Here is a 17,816-nt window from a genome sequence, read left to right as displayed (position 1 = left end):
AAGGTTTTGTTTCTGTTTGCGTTAGTTTGAGGTTTTCTCTTCTCTCTTCTCACATTTGTGTGTGTTCAAACAGACTCAATTCATGTGTCGTTTCCTGTTTTGCTATTGGATTACTGCGAGACAAAACCTCTTAATCGGTGCAATTCTTGATTGGAACAGTGCACAAAGGTAGAATTATACGGAACATGAGGGACAAAGTACTACTTTAAAAATCAAAGTAAGGAGCTGAACTGTCCTTGGTGCTGAAAGCAAAACTAGCATCTCATGAATATACGCATTAAGTACATTACTGTGAAAACGATATGGTGCACATGAGACTTTGTATGTGGGACTTTTGTTTCAACACAAGACACATTTGGTCCCAGGACATCCAGACATACTGTTGTAAGTGTGTACAAAATGACTAGTTTATGTCCATACTGTGTCACACTCTGCAATGAAAGAAAACCTATAAAAATGTAAAATAAAAATACATATAAAAAAGCAGTGGGTCTCAGACTCACCACCTCATAAAATATTTGACCTTACAAATACCACCTCAAGGTGCCATTAGGTCAAGATAGAGATCAAAACAGGACTAAACCAGACCGCCTTTGCTCTGCCCAATCCCGTCAGACCTTGGAAGCTAAGCAGGGAAGGGCCTGGCAGGACTTGGATGGGAGACCGTTTGGGAACACCAGGAAGCCTAGCGAATGTAATGAGTGAGTGGTTGGTGGTCGGAGGGGCCGATGGCACAGACTGGTTGCCTCGCTTCCGTCAGTCTACCCCCGGGGCAGCTCTGGCTACAATAATAGCTTACCACCACCGGGTATGGAGTGAACGAATAATGCAATGTAAAGCATCTTTGAGTGTCCAGAAAAGCGCTATATAAAACCAATGCATTATTATCAATGTTATTATTAAACAAGACCTTAAAAGCTTTGACAATAGCAAGTAATGTCTTAAAGTGGGTGTTAACCTCATCTTAATCTGAAAGGAAAAAAAAAAGACTAACTTAGATGCATTTCCAAAGCATAAATATAGCACAATTAGCATCTGTAATGATAATGTATAAAGGCAAAGTTTGCAGATGACTTGGACCAGTCAGTTTAAGAACCACCACGGTAAGGAACAATATAACAATGTGGCAAAGATTTTCGGACTGTTCGGACCTTCAACAAAGATTCTGTCAGTTCTCAGTTTCCAAACCATGCATATATTTAGTTTCAGAGCTTCATGCTGAACACAATGGCTAACACACTAGAGCTGAATATCTTTGACAGCCTTTCTTTCGCTCTCATGTAAAACCAAACTCAGTTCACACATCACAAAAAAAGAGGATAAAAATATTGTGCCTGTTTAATTCGGAAAGGGAGACAATACCATAACTGGGATTACATGAGCAACATGAAAAAAAATATTTGCAGCTATGGATTGCCATCTAAATGGAAACAAAGTGTTCTTGGCCTGAGGCATTACATGCTGTCAGACCATAAACCTGCCTCCGTTCCTCCTTCCTCCGTTCTCATCCCTCCCTGATGCTGCGTCTGTGTCCCGCAGAAGCTACTTAGTAATAAATTGCATTAATTTCAGCCTCAACAAAAAAAAGAGGGCTCATTTTCCAGCCCATTACTCCAGAGCTTCAGTAAAACAAAGGCTTTCTGCTCACTGCACTCAAACCGGGCTACAGGCAGAGACAATGCACTGTACATGCCATCAGCGTGCCCATGAGGGAAGACTGGCCAATTTATTAATGTGCAGTAGAATGACAAAAACAATCCTTGTATTTGGAGGTAAAAAGACCACAAACTACAGTGGGTAAAAGGGCTGAAATGGCCGTGCCGTGTACCACTCACATCTATTCTGTGGTGCACAGACTTCATTTTTCATTCTAAACAGACCCTGCAGCGGCTGAATCAAACAACAATGCAGACTTGCCACTCATATGCTGTGACATCACTCGCATACAAGCCAGTTGGCCATGTTATCTATTTCGTTGTGTCCTTGGGCAAGACACTTCACCCACATTGCCCCCAGTGTCTGCGTGCATTGGTGTATGAATGAGAGTATGAATGGGTTAGTGGATCCTTGCTGTAAAGCGCCTAATGTAGGTGGAAAAGCGCTATATAAGTTGAGACCATTTACCATTTTACCATATAGGTCTGTGTAACACCTCATTTGAAAGCTAAGACCCACAAAACGGATCTTTTTCCTCGCGTTGTTGCTGTGTTGTGTCACCTTTTTTATGTTTTTTTTTTATTTTGGTCACATTTTTGTTTAATTTTTGTAACTTTTTGGTTGAGTTTTTGTCACATTTTTGTTGAATTTTTGTCACATTTTTGTTGAATTTTTGTCACTTTTGGGTTGAGTTTTTGTCACATTTTTGTTGAATTTTTGTCACATTTTTGTTGAATTTTTGTCACTTTTGGGTTGAGTTTTTGTCACATTTTTGTTGAATTTTTGTCACTTTTTGGTTGAGTTTTTGTCACATTTTTGTTGAATGTTTGGCACTTTTTGGTTGAGTTTTTGTCACATTTTTGTTTAATTTTTGTCACATTTTTGTTTAATTTTTGTCACTTTTTGGTTGAGTTTTTGTCACATTTTTGTTGAATTTTTGTCACTTTTTTGTTTTGGTGCTTTTTTCCCAAGAAGCTTTTTGATTAGAAACTGGAGAAAATGGGATCCGTTCAGGTGGGAGTTAAGAGGTTAACTTTACTCTGGTGGTCAGAGCTCCTTCCTGACTTTCCTAACACTGCCCGACGAAACATCCAAGTTTTGGGTGATGCTGATGCTTAAAACTTCACAACTTTCAGTCAACAATCAATGTGAAAGTATTCTCAAAGTTTTCAAAACACAGTGCTCTGATTAGACAAAGTAACGGGATACGTTACAAAATACATTTTAAGGCAAGTATTCAGAATTTAGTAACTAAATACGATTTCAAAGTATTCTCCCCAACACTGACTCTGTATGTGTTTGCTCTGTTTTTTCAAAAAATTACCGAACCGTGCCCTAAAAGTAGTACAAAGTAGTAGTTGTACAAAATGTAATTTTAGTGTACCGTTACACCCTATACGGGAAGCAAAAAAATTAACACACATTTCTTTCTTTTTTTTTTTTTTTGCAAAACTAATCCAGTTTTAAGTAAAAGCTTTAAACTGATTTTCCTTTTTTTTTCCTTTTTTTTCTACCTGTGAACTGAAAATGGATTTAACCTCTTAACTCCCGCCTGAACCGAGAGGACCTTTTTCCTCACGTCATCAGATTTTTTTTTCCAGCATTTTTTTGTTGGGTATTCAACTCATTTTTGCAACTTTTTTGTCATTTTTTTGTCATTTTTTGTCCCATTTTTGTCATATTTTTGTTATTTTTTTGTCACATTTTTGTCACATTTTTTGTCATTTTTTTTGTCACATATTTTGGCGCATTTTTGTAATTTTTTGTCAATTTTTTGTAATTTTTTGTCACATTTTGTCACATATTAGTCATTTTTTGTCATTTTTTGTCACATTTTTTAAATTTTAAATTTTGTATCAAATTTTTGTAATTTTTTGTTATATTTTGGCCTTTTTTTGTCACATTTTTGTCATATTTTTCTTATTTTTTTGTCACATTTTTGTGTTTTTTTGTCATTTTTTTGGTTATTTTTTCGTCGATTTTTTGTCAATTTCTTGTAACATTTTTGTGACATTTTTGCCACTTTTTCATCAATTTTTCGTCACTTTTTTGTCAATGTTTTCTCACTTTTTTGTCACATGTCCATCATTGTTTTCGTCTCAGTTTTGTTGCTATTTTCACAGCTTTTTTCCAGAAGCTTTTGGACTGGGGTAAAGCCAAACTGGAGAAAATGTGCTTGGTTCAGGTGGGAGTTAAGGGGTTAAAGGGACTAGATGCAAGTTAGCCATTTTATACTCACTACTGCCACCTCAGGTCATACATGTAACTGCACTTATCTATATTAAGCTCCTGCATGACGGCACTTTGGACCCGAATTAACACCTTTTTGAGTGACAGTGCAGGATTTTAGAGGCAGTTGTGATAAATATGTCTGGGCTCATTCTACACCTTTGGACATTGTTGAAACATGTACGGGGAGGAAAATGCTTATTTTTAACATTTTTAAACTCCGTATAGTCCCTTTAAGTTTTGCTCATCTGCAGTATTCAGAAATATATTTTTACTCAGTATTTTGTCTGGCGCGCTCACATAGGCCACTGAAGAAACATTGCTAGGTTCTTTTTTATCGGCTGGAAAAAAATATCACAAACGTGTACAGGCAGAACCAATGTCTCACTTTGTCTTCACTCTGCGGCCATCAGCAGTGAGATATAGCTGAAATATGGGCGGCTCGAAGGCTGCTGTCCTCTCCTTTATGTGAAACCCCAGTACTTTGCAACAGGCTGTGTCCTTTTTACCGCCTGCAGTAAAGTCAGGGCTGTATTGTTTGTGGGACTCCTGATACCTTATTTCCAATTATTATGAAAATATATGAAGCGGCCACACTCACTGCCCCCTCTCAGGCCTGGTCCTTGAGAATTAATGAGCTGAGAATGAGCCCAGCAGAGGAGGACGTGCCGAGAGTAAAACGCTAAATAAAGTTGGCAACACAAGGTTTAGTGCCGCAACAATATGATGTTAATGTGGTAAACAAACAATGGAGGTGCGTTGTTTGTAAAGACATCGGCGGTTTCATTATCAGTTTGATTGTGAAATGCCTGTAAAACTTAGCTGGCTCATGAACTCAACAAATATCATAAGGCTGAGTGGGAGAAAAAAGAGAGCACCGACAGTGACAGTCAACATTCACTTCTACCAATAACTCACATACTCATAAATACTTAGACAAGGTGGGTGGAGAGTTTACAGTAAGAACTGGTTTTGGATTTTGAGTTTATATATACAAATAAAAGATCAAATACCTGTTAAAGTACTCTAAAAATGTGAGAAATAGTGTCAGTATTTTAAAAATGTCCTGTCAGAACGTCCCTCTTGGTTACATGATGTTAAATAGTGATTCTCTACTGGTGGGTCGGGACCCACGGCAACATTTTCAGTCGGTCGCGACTCTATAGGGAACTTATATTCAATATTTTCCATCTGAAACTGCATGGAAACACTAACTGTGTCTGATAAAATGAATGTTATTGGGTTGTTCTGATAATAATTTCACTCTTAAAGGGACATCTACTGCTTGCTCAACAAAAACGTGTGTGTAAAATACAATATTTTATACGATGTATGACAAATTACATTTTTATTTGGGTCCTCGGCTTGTCATCCGAGGGAAATGGTGGGTCCCAAAGCCCTGCCCCTTTGGAACCACTGATGAAACCATTTGCATTTGCAGAAAATAGTTATTTACTTTAGGCTACAATGTTGAGGTTTGGCCCTTGGGTGTTTTGGCAATGATGAAAATTGGCCCATACAGTACATATTCACATAAATTACAACATAAATGATAAGATAAATTAACTGTACGTGTAAACTAACAACACAGTCCCCATCACTTCTGTACAGAGTTCAAGAGCTGGAACTCTGGGCACAAAGGTGGTCTTCCTCCTGGATCCGGAGCCTGTGTTCAGAGGGCAGCCATTCAGACATGGGAAGGGTCTTGTGCTGAGCCTTTTTGAGAGTCTACTGATCACAGAGCTAGGGCAGCGAGCGAGCGAGCGACAGGACTGGTTGCCCTATGATTCTGGAGCAGACTTTTACAATGCTCAGGAGGCCATTTTTGTTTTGCAGTGAGATGGAACGGATGAAAAACTGATCACATTCTCTAAGAAAAGCAAAGTAAGATGGCGAGAATGTGCGCGCTAAGAGTTAGTACAGTCTCTGGATGCACTTCCTCAGGATCCCCTGCATTAACCGAGAACTTACTGTAAGTGAGCTGTCAAAAATAGTTCATCCACTTTCCCGACCGGCTCCCCGTGCATCATGGTCGTAATCACCTCTGCTCTTTGTCTGTGCTTTGGGGGAATTGTAGTGAGGTATTGGTGACAGGGTGGACATAGCATTTGTTTCCACGTACAGTTAATGCTGCCATTTTGAGGACATACCACAACATTCAATAATATTGCTATTCAGGGTGAACGATAAGAGCATATTTAGGCTACTAACTGAGACACAGGGCTGGTCAGGAATTTGCCTGGAGCTCCCTCTGCAGGCAGTAGTGCGAATGACAGTGAAAAACAAACTCAGTTTCAGGCGCCATGATGAACACATTTTGAGAATTGAACTGCTCAGAATGTGTTTGGTGATGGATTATCAGTTATAAAGACATGGAAGACAATTTTGTGTTTTATCTACAACTAATCCAGAAAGAATATATTGAAATGCTTTAGCAGTAGAATAAGAAAAGTGCAGAATAAAGTGAAATACCACTCCAGGTACGCTTCTGACAAAGGAATGTACGTTTTAAAAGCTAAAAGAAAAAGTAATTTGTTTTCGTACTTGCATTACTTGCATTTTTCCTGACTTTATTGTTTCTAGTTTCATTGGAAAGCCCTTTGTTCATGTGGCGTGTTATGAAGCGTTCTACACAGAAATGCTTGACTGACAGGAGACTTATGAGCTTTGGTTGGTAAGGGAGTCTCTCACACTCACCGGAAGTCCCCCTTGTTGTTAGTAACTCGATCGGCGGGACAGTATGTCGCTGATGTTTCCAGGACGACAATCTCCATCTGTTTAGAGCTGTTTCCACGAAGACTGGAGACCAGACACTCCCAGGTGCCCGCCAGAGATATGTCTATGTTGGACAGCACCACCTCACTGCAACACAAATACAGGAAATACTCTTGAATATGCTCTTGATTTTAAGTATTTATTACATCCTGGGTGTTTATGTTTGGTGAAAAGCTCCTTTAAAACACTTGACAGGGAGCAGGCTCGCCACCTATCAGGACTCCCTTTGTTGGGAGCCGCAAATATGTGGTTTAAATACATTTTCCAAAGTGCTTTATTTTGTTCATCCAGTTATGACTTGAAAATATGTGTTTTTTTTCCTCTCAAACCCCAGATTTCATCCAAAAAGCTGTACTCTTCGAGAAAACATTTGATTACTGTGCACGTTGAGTCGCACATCTGTGTGAGCTGGCCTTCGGTCCAGAGTTAAATGCAGTTTGGGATTAGCTTTGTTAAGCCTGGGATTATTGAGGAATTTTGCAAAAAAGATTTGAGTAATTCAAGTGTAAAGCAGGGGAGGGGTGAAGGTGACTATGACATGTTCAAAAAGCTTAATATTAGCTTCAAAAACGTCATATTTGCAACAGCATTTGAACAGGCCATTCATGTGTCATCAATGGTCTTGAACTCGTCCTTGACTTCCAGATAAGCTTTCGTTTCATAACAAGCCTATTATCCTCACCACTGTAGGTCAACGGTGGCCGAAGCATGGCCTGGCAAAATGGGACCAAGAGTACTTTTTTTTTGTTTTATTTGAATGTGTTCATTACATTTTCTGCACAAAAATCACTGAAGGCTGATTAAATGTGCACCAGTATTCCTTTGTGTCACATTGGAGAAAGCCGACCATGTGTGTGAAAGAGCTTAACATGTTGTCTTTGACTTACAATTATCATTAGGCTTATCGCCCCACTCCGTCACAGCGATTCAGATCTCTTTGAAAAAGGGCTGATTAAACAAAGGCCGCTGAAACAATGACAAAGCGCCGACGTGGGCCATTTGCCAAAGCGACGACTAATCTGAAGGATTTCTCTCCTCACCAAGAAAAAAAAAAAAGACAGCATCCTTTCTAAGCATTACATAGCTCTGTGGAAATCCGGGCATCAACATCCGAATAAAAGACAGAATTAGAGAGACACGCACGCTCAGCTCTTTTGTGCCTTTTCGATGGCTTTCTTCTAAACACATCCAGAATGGAGTGATGTGATGGGTTTATTAAGCGCAGAGTAAAAATACAGCATCCTTTTGGAGCATTTGGACCTTTTCGTTTGTCTTTCCTTTTTGTTAGTAAGCTTGACAAAATCTCAAATATGCTATTGTTCATGCACTCCCTACACGAGGCGGCGTATCGGTGCCAAACGCCACCAATCACTCGTCATTTTGGTCAAGTGCCCAAGGTCACAACAATCGCATGATCTGATCAGAACTATGTCTAATGGCCAAACTACCAGTTCTAAGAGAGCCGTTTGACCACTACAGATTTTGACATTGCAACATGCTGTATATTCTGTGTTGTAAACTTAGAGAGCGGAGAGAGGCACATATAGTTACAGCATGCATACAAGGTTATGTACACAGTCACTTGGTTGGTGGGTGAACACTCAGCTCACTGTACCATTGAGATCAGTAGTTCTCAAAATGTTCACACCGAGTACCATCCTATGAAATATCTGACCAACAGAGTACTATTAATCCTCTATTTTCTAATGTTTTATTTGGGACCACACACACTTTAAGCTGGCCTTTCCAGGTCGAAGACAGAGGCCCCTTCCGAAACGGGCAGATTGGTAAGAGGTCTGACGCCAAACCGGATGTGCGTCAGAGTCCACCATGATAAGAAGCCTCCGAAATGGGCTGTCAGCTAGGAAGGAGTTAGGAAAAGGAGCCTCAATGCTAACTATCACAGCCACTTTAGCGTAGGGACCCCTGTGATCAGGGAACTATCCGGTGATTAGGAGCTATGTGCCATCCCATAAGCCACTGTGCCAATCCTCCCACCCCCCTCGGCCCCACCCTGCTGATTTACAGGTACACAATAAAAAATGCCCGAGCTTACTCAGCTGGCTCGTCTCGATGAGCTCTTCACGGGTGACTGAGTTCCTCACCGAGGGTGCGCCAAGCCACCCTACAAAGGCAACTCATTCTAGTATCACTCATTCTGCCCGGTTGTATCCGAGATCTTCTCCTTTCGCCCATGGCCCAGATCCAGTGTTAATTTCGTCGACTAAAATATTTAGTCTTAATTTTAGTCAAAGTGATATTTTTGACGACTAAAATTGGACTAAAACTAAATTAAAAGTTTTTCATGAGTCTAAAACTATGACTAAAATGTCCAGATATTTTAGTCGACTAAAATAAGACTAAATAAAAATGAAAAGGAGAGACTAAAATCATCCAGACTTCTATTGACTCAGATCATGTCAATTCTCTGCCAAAGGATCAGCTCTGAGCTTTGTTCATGTGGAGCAGCTCCATGAAGCAGAGGAACAAGATTAAATATGATTATAATGAATATTATCAATGCAAAGTCGACTAAATTCGTCTTAAATTTAGTCGACTAAATTTACATGCAATTTTAGTCGACTAAAACTAGACTAAAATTGAAAAGATTTTTTTGACTAAATCTCGACTAAAATTACATTGCATTTTAGTCAAAAGACTAAGACTAAAACTAAATTAAAATATGTTGTCAAAATGAACACTGCCCAGATCTCATTGACAATGAAGGTAGGCACCGAGATCGACTTTTTCGGCTCCACTCCCTCTTCGCCGATACAGCAACTGCATCACTGCTGTCCCTAACTCGTGAACAAGACCCAGAGATCCTTGAATTACCTTCAAAGTACTATCTCATAAAATGTATGACCTTTTATACCATATCATAAATTATTAAATCTTCAGGACCTTCGATAAACTCTATAAATAAATTCTAGCGATAAAACAATTCATGATCAGTCATTTCTGCAAAGGCCCATGACCCACTGAAAATGGTTGTGATCCTTTGAATGACTTATTTAAAATGCACCAAATTCAAAATGTACCAAAAATAATGCTAATCTAACACCCTTTAGCTGTACTGCATGACAGGATTACACTGGTTTACACGGTTATGAATCTATCCACTTTCAGTCTGCCTTCTCTGCACTCAGCCAATGTTCTGAACCAAGACTTTTTGAAACAAATGTGCCGACCTGAGCACTAGACTGGGTTTATAATAACTTCACAGTCTGACGCCTTTGTGTTGGTGGTATTTAGATAGTAATGGGTATAATATGCCCTCATATGCATATATTAGTGGGCATTTACTGTTAACACATGTAATAGGGCAGAATAATTCAGTTGGAAATAATGAAGGCGATCCCTCCTCCAGAAGCTCCCATTAATTAGTTCCTTGTATATTAACCCACTCTCCATTCCAGGCACTGAACATTATACACCATCTTAATAATCTGCAATTTATGTTGTTTTAAGCCAATGATGCACAACAGGCTGTGATATTTGCGATATGAAGAGCTGGAAGGGGAATTGCTTAAGTGATTACAAACACATCTGAGGTGAGGGAGCGTTGGGTCCAATAATGTTAACAGCTGGGGGCAACAGTGGTTCAGCGGCAATGGTCCGTGGTTCCAATCCTGGCTCTAACTGGTGCATGGTGCCATTGTCTCCTCGGGTAAGAATCGGATGTGTGGATGATCAGAATGGCCTCTGGCAGTCTTCCCCAGAATCATTAAGGCTACATTGATAATAAAAATATGTACAATAGGCCTGGCTTCATACTTGGTGCTACTAAAAAGTGAGGTCCACCAACCCCCACCACTCACTCACTCACTGACCGTCTGATCATACCATCTGAGCCACTGCCTCCCTCTTCATAAAAGAATGAATAAAATCACAGTGGTGCAACACAGCGCCATCTGCTGCCAAATCCAGGGCTAATCAGAGATGTGGGTTATAGGTGAATATGAATGAGGGCTATATCGGGAGGAATTGTTTTCTTCCATATTTGAGTGATGCACTACAAATAAATGAAATGTAGAGAATGTAAAATACTGTTCTGTTTTAGCCTATTTCACAATTTTGAGTGCCTAATCTGTAGGTGTAAACGTGTGAGTTGAGACCTTTACTCTTTCTGAATGAATGATGAAGGAAAGACTGATTTTTTAATACTTTCAACACAGTTCAGTGCACACAAATAATAATGTCAATAGCGCCACCTTCTAAGACTTAGAGACTACGATTAGTGTTAAGCACACGTTTTGTCGTTTTAAATTAATACTTACAGCGGCTATTGCAGCCTTTTCTGCCTTAAACAGGAAATAAGAACACTTGTCATGGAGGATATTGTATTGAATAACATGTTGATGTAGCGGTCAGTCCCTGGATACCGTAATATACCTTTTAAACAACATTGCTGCCGGGAAGCCTCGGGCTGTTGACTTTTGACAGATGCAAATTGAAGTAAGTGTTGTGTGGCATTGATTGTTTTCCAACAATGAATCAATGCACAAACTTTAAGCTCAAAACAGGCACAATATAGCAAAAATGCTTTTATGTTCCCATTACAGTGTTGTTACTGCTCTGTAAAGCAAATTGTGGCTATAATATCACTCGTTACACATTTCCACAGTTCTGTAAGATCAAATAGAGTGAATAATATCAAAACTGAATAGCATGAGCCTGTGTCATTACATTTCACTCTCGGTTGGATACCGAAACCTGGTTCTTCATTTAGTTTGTGATTAACCTGATTGAAAACGCAAAGGATTAAGAGACAAGTCCCCTCTGACTCTCACGTGTTCCTACAGGCGTTCAAATGTTTGTTTAATGCCACGCAGTTGGGTACCGCTGGTGTCGGGAGCTGAGCCGGAGCGGGGATTTTGGCCTGGGACCCTTCTCTCAGCGGGAGTCTGGCACATGCTGCAGCAAAGCAATGTTTCACAGGGCATTTTTAAAGCGCGAGCAGTGCAGTGTGCGGATGGGACTACAGGACAGCCTTGACTTTGGATAACAGCGTGTGATGGCAAGCTAGCAACTTGAAAAATGCAATCAATCAGAATTCCGTAGTCAGTAATTGTAGTGTGGAGATCAGGCAAGTCAAAAGACATGTTCACACTGGTACGGCTCCTGGCCTCCAGCTCCTCCATTTTAACCATATGTGTGCAGTAATCTTGTATGCTGAACCCCTTTTTAGCGGATGGTTCTTCAGCTATCCTTAATAAATCCTTTTCGTAGTCCCTGTGGGGGTAATACAAGTGTTTATGGGATGATTGGAGGGTCTTTCATCTCCCCCTGGTGTCTCTGGACAGAAAACCATGTTTGCAACTTGACTGCCACCGGGTCGGAGCCACCAATACACACTAATAGAATCACGAAGAAGAAGCTACATGCTAACGGGCAAAGCTAACCGCGGGCTAACGTCATTTCAAACAGTATTTACAGCCAAGTTTGAGTAAAAAAATTTTTTTCCATTGTATAATTGGATGCACAGTAACCCTCTCTCCCTTCGCCTTTCCTGTCAGCGTAGCATTTACTCTCCAAGACAATTAATAAGTTAAAAAATCGCAACTTGCTACTACACCTGCAGTTGCGCTTATGGCCTCTAGGGGGAAGAGTTACTTAGTACTGCTTTAACTGCGGGATTCCTGTCAAAAAACCCTCTGATTCTGGGACAATGACTCAACCACCTGAACCACTGTCACCCCAAATCTCAAAGTGTTGAGAAGTGTTCCTTTCCAACCTGCCCGTTCATTTTTGAGCTCTTACTAAAGGAAAACTTCTTTGAAACAAGAAAGTCTCCTCCCCAACTTTATCAATCTTTACCCTAATCTTATATTGTTGTGGCATCACTCTTGCATTTCACTGATGAAGCCTATTGCAGGGGGAAAACAGAAAACATCCACAGACACCGAGCTCACCTTGAGAGGGTCACCTCTTCTTGCTCAGCAGTGCAACAGATCTGGCAGCATTAAGCCCTGCGCTAAATCCTGTGTGTTTAGAGTTTCCTGTCTGCCGCCGAGGCGTGGAGGTGAGCCGCCAGCCTGACCTGTGACGGCTAATTCAGCGTCCTCCGCGGGCCAAGCTAACATTGACACTGGGGATGTAATCGTGCACCCAAGCCACGATTCAATGAGATTCGCCAAAAGATGATTATCAACAAGTGCTAGGATATAATTTAAAAGAGACATATCACGCAAAATCAGTAACTTTGAATAGCAATTCACTTCATTCACAAAGGAATTATTGATCATTTTGTTTCTACACCAGCAGTGATCCAATCTGTACTTCTTGGATTTCATTGTGTCATAGATTAAACTATTCTCTACATTTTTTAAAGGCCATACGTTGAGTTCATAGGTCAAAAGCAGAACAGTGACCTCTAACAGAAAAAACATCATGGATGTTTCACAACAATATGGTCAGCAGTGATGGAGCTGGTCAGGATGCTCTCTAGAAGAACCGCACAGTGATGGAGCTGGTCAGGATGCTCTCTATAGTCCCTCTGTAGAAGAACCACACAGTGATGGAGCTGGTCAGGATGCTCTCTATAGTCCCTCTATAGAAGCTGCTCATAACAAATAGATCCTGGGACTCTGGCTCTTCTTAACTTGCGGAGAAAGTAGAGACGCTGATTACTTTTCTTGACCAGTGATGTAGTGTGCATGGTCAAGGAGAGGTCCTCTGTGATGTGCACCCAGGAACTTAGTGCTGGTCACCTTCTCCACTGCAGCACCATTGATTGTTATAGGAGCATGCTGGACCCTTGCTCTTCGAAAGTCCACAACAATATATTTTGTCGTCTCTGATTTTTTGCAATAGCAGGAAAACAGAGCCATCTGCAGTCCGACTTCTAGGAAAGTTGGCAAGCCCCCACGTCCCGGTTCACAGTCTGGGGAGCGAGCTTCTGGATCTTGACGGCTTCTCGGATCCAACCGTGGTGTTTGTTGCTCTCTGTGCCAGTGACATGGGCATTGTCCCAATCCATGAGGTGGTTCTCCCTCTTGCAGTGGTCTAATGTGGCAGACTTCAGCCGTTTATGTTCTGCTTGTCATCTGGTTGCTCGTGTGCAAGCTTTTGATGCTTCCTTTGCACATTCTGTCTTGGCTTTCAAATTAGGTATCACACTGGCATATAGGCTGCAAGCTTTCCAGTCAATACACTTTGAGATTTGGATATAAATAATTGTTAACCCTAACCCTAAGGTGGCAGTTAAGTGGTTAAAGGGGGGGTATTATGCAAAATCAACTTTTTGTTTTTTATGTTATTATGTCATTCCCTCATTAAAAACATGCCTGAAGTGTTGCCTTGGCACAGTCACGTATTTTTGAGTAATCTGTAAAAACTCTGATGGCGGCCATTTTAGGGATAGCTTTGCTTGAGTCCTCCTAGGAACGCCCCCACCTCCTGGAGACGCCTCCGACCTTTCGTCACCAGCCGAGTAACCAACCACTGCTCCTCAGCAGAACTCCCCTCCCCACTGATGCCACAGACAGTGTGTGGAGGGGGCGTGTCGGAAAGTTTCAAAGGTTCTTAAAGAGACAGAGGCCTATTTCAAGACATTCGCTACAGCCATTTTGAGAGAGCAATTTTATACAAGGCAGTTATTCTAATTTACTGCATTTACAGACCAACAGAAGGTTTCGTCATCATTGTAGTGTGATATAGACTGGTGCTATGTGATTTAAAAAAAGCTTAGTACCTCCCCTTTAACACACTGGTCTGGCTATAACGCAGTCATTGTTACTAGGCCTAAAGCACCTAATTGGACAACAGTTTGCTATACTTTTTTTTAGCTGGTTGAGGCATAGTATTAGGATTATGTTTTTTTATATCAACTTACAATGCACCATTACATCTCTGGTGTCAACGCCATAGCACTCGGATCAGCCATGTCCCACGACTCCCATTTGTAATGCGCAAGCTTCTGTCAACACAGCAATTTTCGAGATATTCCAAAGGGCAAAAGGTGACGCTGTACATTGCATGACTATTTTTGTTGGGCGAAACTCAACTTGGCTCTCATCAGTTAAGGAAATAATGTCTGCGACTTTGCACATTCGCGGGAGTGCGTGCAAGGTGCCAAAAACAACACAGAATCAACTTGGGGGACACAATTATGTTAACTCTATATGTACAACGGAACAGGAGTTAGTAATTTAGGCCAATCAGGCTTCTAGCTACAGGGGATTTGAGAGGAGAAATTCAGTCAGGTTTTTTGGGGGCACCAGCCACAGAGGGGACGGCAGAGGGGCCCGCGCAGTTTGTTCTGTTTCAAATGGGCATCAGCCAAAGTCTGGTTACATAAGCACTAACCCTCAACGGACAAAGCGCTCCTCATTTCCGATTGGACAAGGACAAAGCGACCAGTGATTTCTGAGTAAACCGATGAAGGTTGGAAGTTAACAATCGGCCGGGTTAGACGGGTAAATGTGGCACTTGTTGCAGAAATAATGTATTCAAATCACACTCGCTGGATTTTTTACAGTTACTGGAAACGAACAAATTATAAAAGGGTGGGCAGTTGGTGTTAAATTCCTCTATCGATTCATTAACAGTGTATAATACAGTGGTTCTCAGTTGGTGATTAGTTGCTATAATAATAGATTTGAGGCAGAATGAAGGTAAGCGACAAATGCTTTGTTAACCTCTTACCACCTGCCAAAACCAAATGCATTCTCTCCTCTTTTTGTCATTTTGCCATTGTCAACACTTTTTAGTTCCCTTATGTGTTTTTGTCACTTTTGTTTCTTTTTTGCTGGATTTTGGTCACTTTTTTGCTGGATTATTGTCACTTTTTTGTTGGATTATTGTCACTTTTTTGTTGCTGTTTTGTCACATTTTTTGCTGCTCTTTTATCACTTTTTTGCTGGATTTTTGACACTTTTTTTTACTGGATTTTTGTCTTTTTTTACTGGATTTTTGTCACATTTTTTGCTGGATTTTTGTAACTTTTTTGCTGGATTATTGTCACTTTTTTGTTGGATTATTGTCACTTTTTTGTTGGATTATTGTCAAGGTATTTTGCTGGGTTTTTGTCACTTTTTTGCTGGATTATTGTCACTTTTTTTGCTGGATTTTTGTCACTTTTTTGCTGGATTTTTGTCACATTTTTTGCTGGATTTTTGTCACTTTTTTGCTGGATTTTTGTCACATTTTTTGCTGGATTTTTGTCATTTTTGTCAATTTACATCCTCATTTTCTTCTCGTTTTTTGTCACTATTTTGAAGAAGCTTTTACATTTGGAGAATTTGGAGAACAGGAGAAAACATGTTCAGGTGGGAGTTAAGAGGTTAAAATTTTCAGGTAGAACAAATATCATTTCCACAAAATTACATTGTTTTTAATCATCATTTTATCAATCAAAATGTGTACGCTTTGTTGATGTTTGCGCTAAAACATATTCTGTGGCTCTATGCTTCTTTCATTTGATCTGATACAGGGCGAAGTGGCTCTTTTGATGGTGAAGGTGACAGACTCCTGTTCTTTAAGTCTCTAACAATGGTCACACTTTATACAAACTACACCTTATTTAGCCTTAATAAATGATGAGTTAACACTAAATAACTAATTAACAACAATTAATAAGAGCAATATGTGAAGAACTATCCATTAGAGGCATTGACTGTAGTAGTTAAGTAGTTATTAAAGGAACAGGCCACCGTTTTTCCATACTGAGATATGTTCTTACCTGAGCTTAGACGAGTTGATACGTACCTGTCTAATCTTTGTGCGTGCCTGTAAAAGAGCTTGGTTGCGCCCCGTTTGGAGCTATAGGAATATACTGGCAGAGGACAAATGCTAACAACATCTTTGGTCTTTTTGCGTAACTGAGCTTAGATGAGTTGATACGTACCTGTCTGGTTTTTGTGCCTGTGGAAGAGCGTGGTCGCTTCCAACTTCCCCCCCGTTTGGAGCTATAGGAATACATTGGGAGAGGCCATATGCTAACAACAACTTTGGTCATTGTGCGGGACTGAGCGCACGCACAAAGACCAGACAGTTACGGATCAACTCGTCTAAGCTCAAATAAGAACAGTATCTCAATATGGAAAAACAGTGGCCTGTTCCTTTAAGTGTTGGTCACACTTAACTAATGAATTCTTCATGTATTTGGTTTAAGTAATGTGTAATTATCATAAAATGTTACCATGATTGTTTTTTATGCATTAAAGAAGCCTATAAACCTGAGCTTTTAATCAAAATAACTCCACTAGTTGAGAACCACTGCTTTGAAGCGTCTGGGAATTCTTGATTGGCCTGTGTTTCATGAGTGAAATCCTACCCAGAAAAAAAGAAAAGGCCCTATAAAATTGTTTTGGCAATGTGCAGAAAAAAAAAATCATCCCAATGTCACTCTACCAGCTCAGCGGATGCTTCCATGTAAAATAGTGCACCATGTAATTTGAAGTCACATAAAAGCGCAGTGTTGTGGTTGCCAGATAAACCTCACAATAACCAGCGCTGCGGACTTGTTGACAGATGGAAGCATATTTCTGTCAGCGCTCTATCAATATTTATGTGGCGTGGGGCAGAGGCGGAGGCTGCAGTTAAACTAATCATCCGCCGTGTGCTCCTGTCGCAGACGTGTTGCCAGAGCGTTACGTCAAACACATCTGGAAGTGGGAGAGCGGGACACAGGGGCTGACATTTCAATAAAAGATCCAACGTGAAGTTTGAAGAGATCTGAAAAAGAATATTTAAAGGCATTACACCTCATTTTTTGTGTGTTTTCAAATCAAGATTGAAAGAAAGTTTTGCTTGTTTCAACCACAACTAAATATTTAAAACTTTAGCCCCCTTTATGTCTGTTCGACTGCTCAAGCACATGTCTTTAGAATACATCTTTACATGCTATGAACCAGAGTTGAGTGGAAAATATTGTACTTTGTAATGCAACATCATATTACTGATAAAAGCAATGTTTATTATTGATTTATGGTTGCATAACATCCAGCAGGGCTAGTAAATACATCCATTTGCAGGATATACGTAGGTTTCAACAAGCATTCAGTCCACAAGTGTTTGAGACAGGTCTATAGTCTACTTCAGCACCAGTCTGGGTTATTATATCAGGGTCAGCTGTTCTCATTGACCATGTGTTGTTGAGAACATGCACCAAGCTCCAGAAAGGAAGTGTGGGAGTGAACAGAGAGGACAGA

General features: G+C 40.4%; 1 protein-coding gene across 1 annotated transcript in view; it reads right to left on the bottom strand.

Moving 5' to 3' along the window:
• The window catches only part of adgra1b (adhesion G protein-coupled receptor A1b), a 414,503-nt gene that overhangs the window by 292,250 nt on the left and 104,437 nt on the right, over positions 1-17,816 (bottom strand). Inside the window, exon 8 of the mRNA XM_079560565.1 lies at positions 6,583-6,747. Within this exon, the coding sequence (XP_079416691.1) occupies positions 6,583-6,747 (165 nt within the window). The remainder of the gene's footprint in view (positions 1-6,582; positions 6,748-17,816) is intronic.

This window comes from Gobius niger (assembly GCF_951799975.1).
Source record: "Gobius niger genome assembly, chromosome: 7".
NCBI classification, from domain to species: Eukaryota; Metazoa; Chordata; class Actinopteri; order Gobiiformes; family Gobiidae; genus Gobius; species Gobius niger.
The sequence above is the reverse complement of the archived record's forward strand: the minus strand, read 5'-3'. Positions and strand labels throughout refer to the sequence as shown.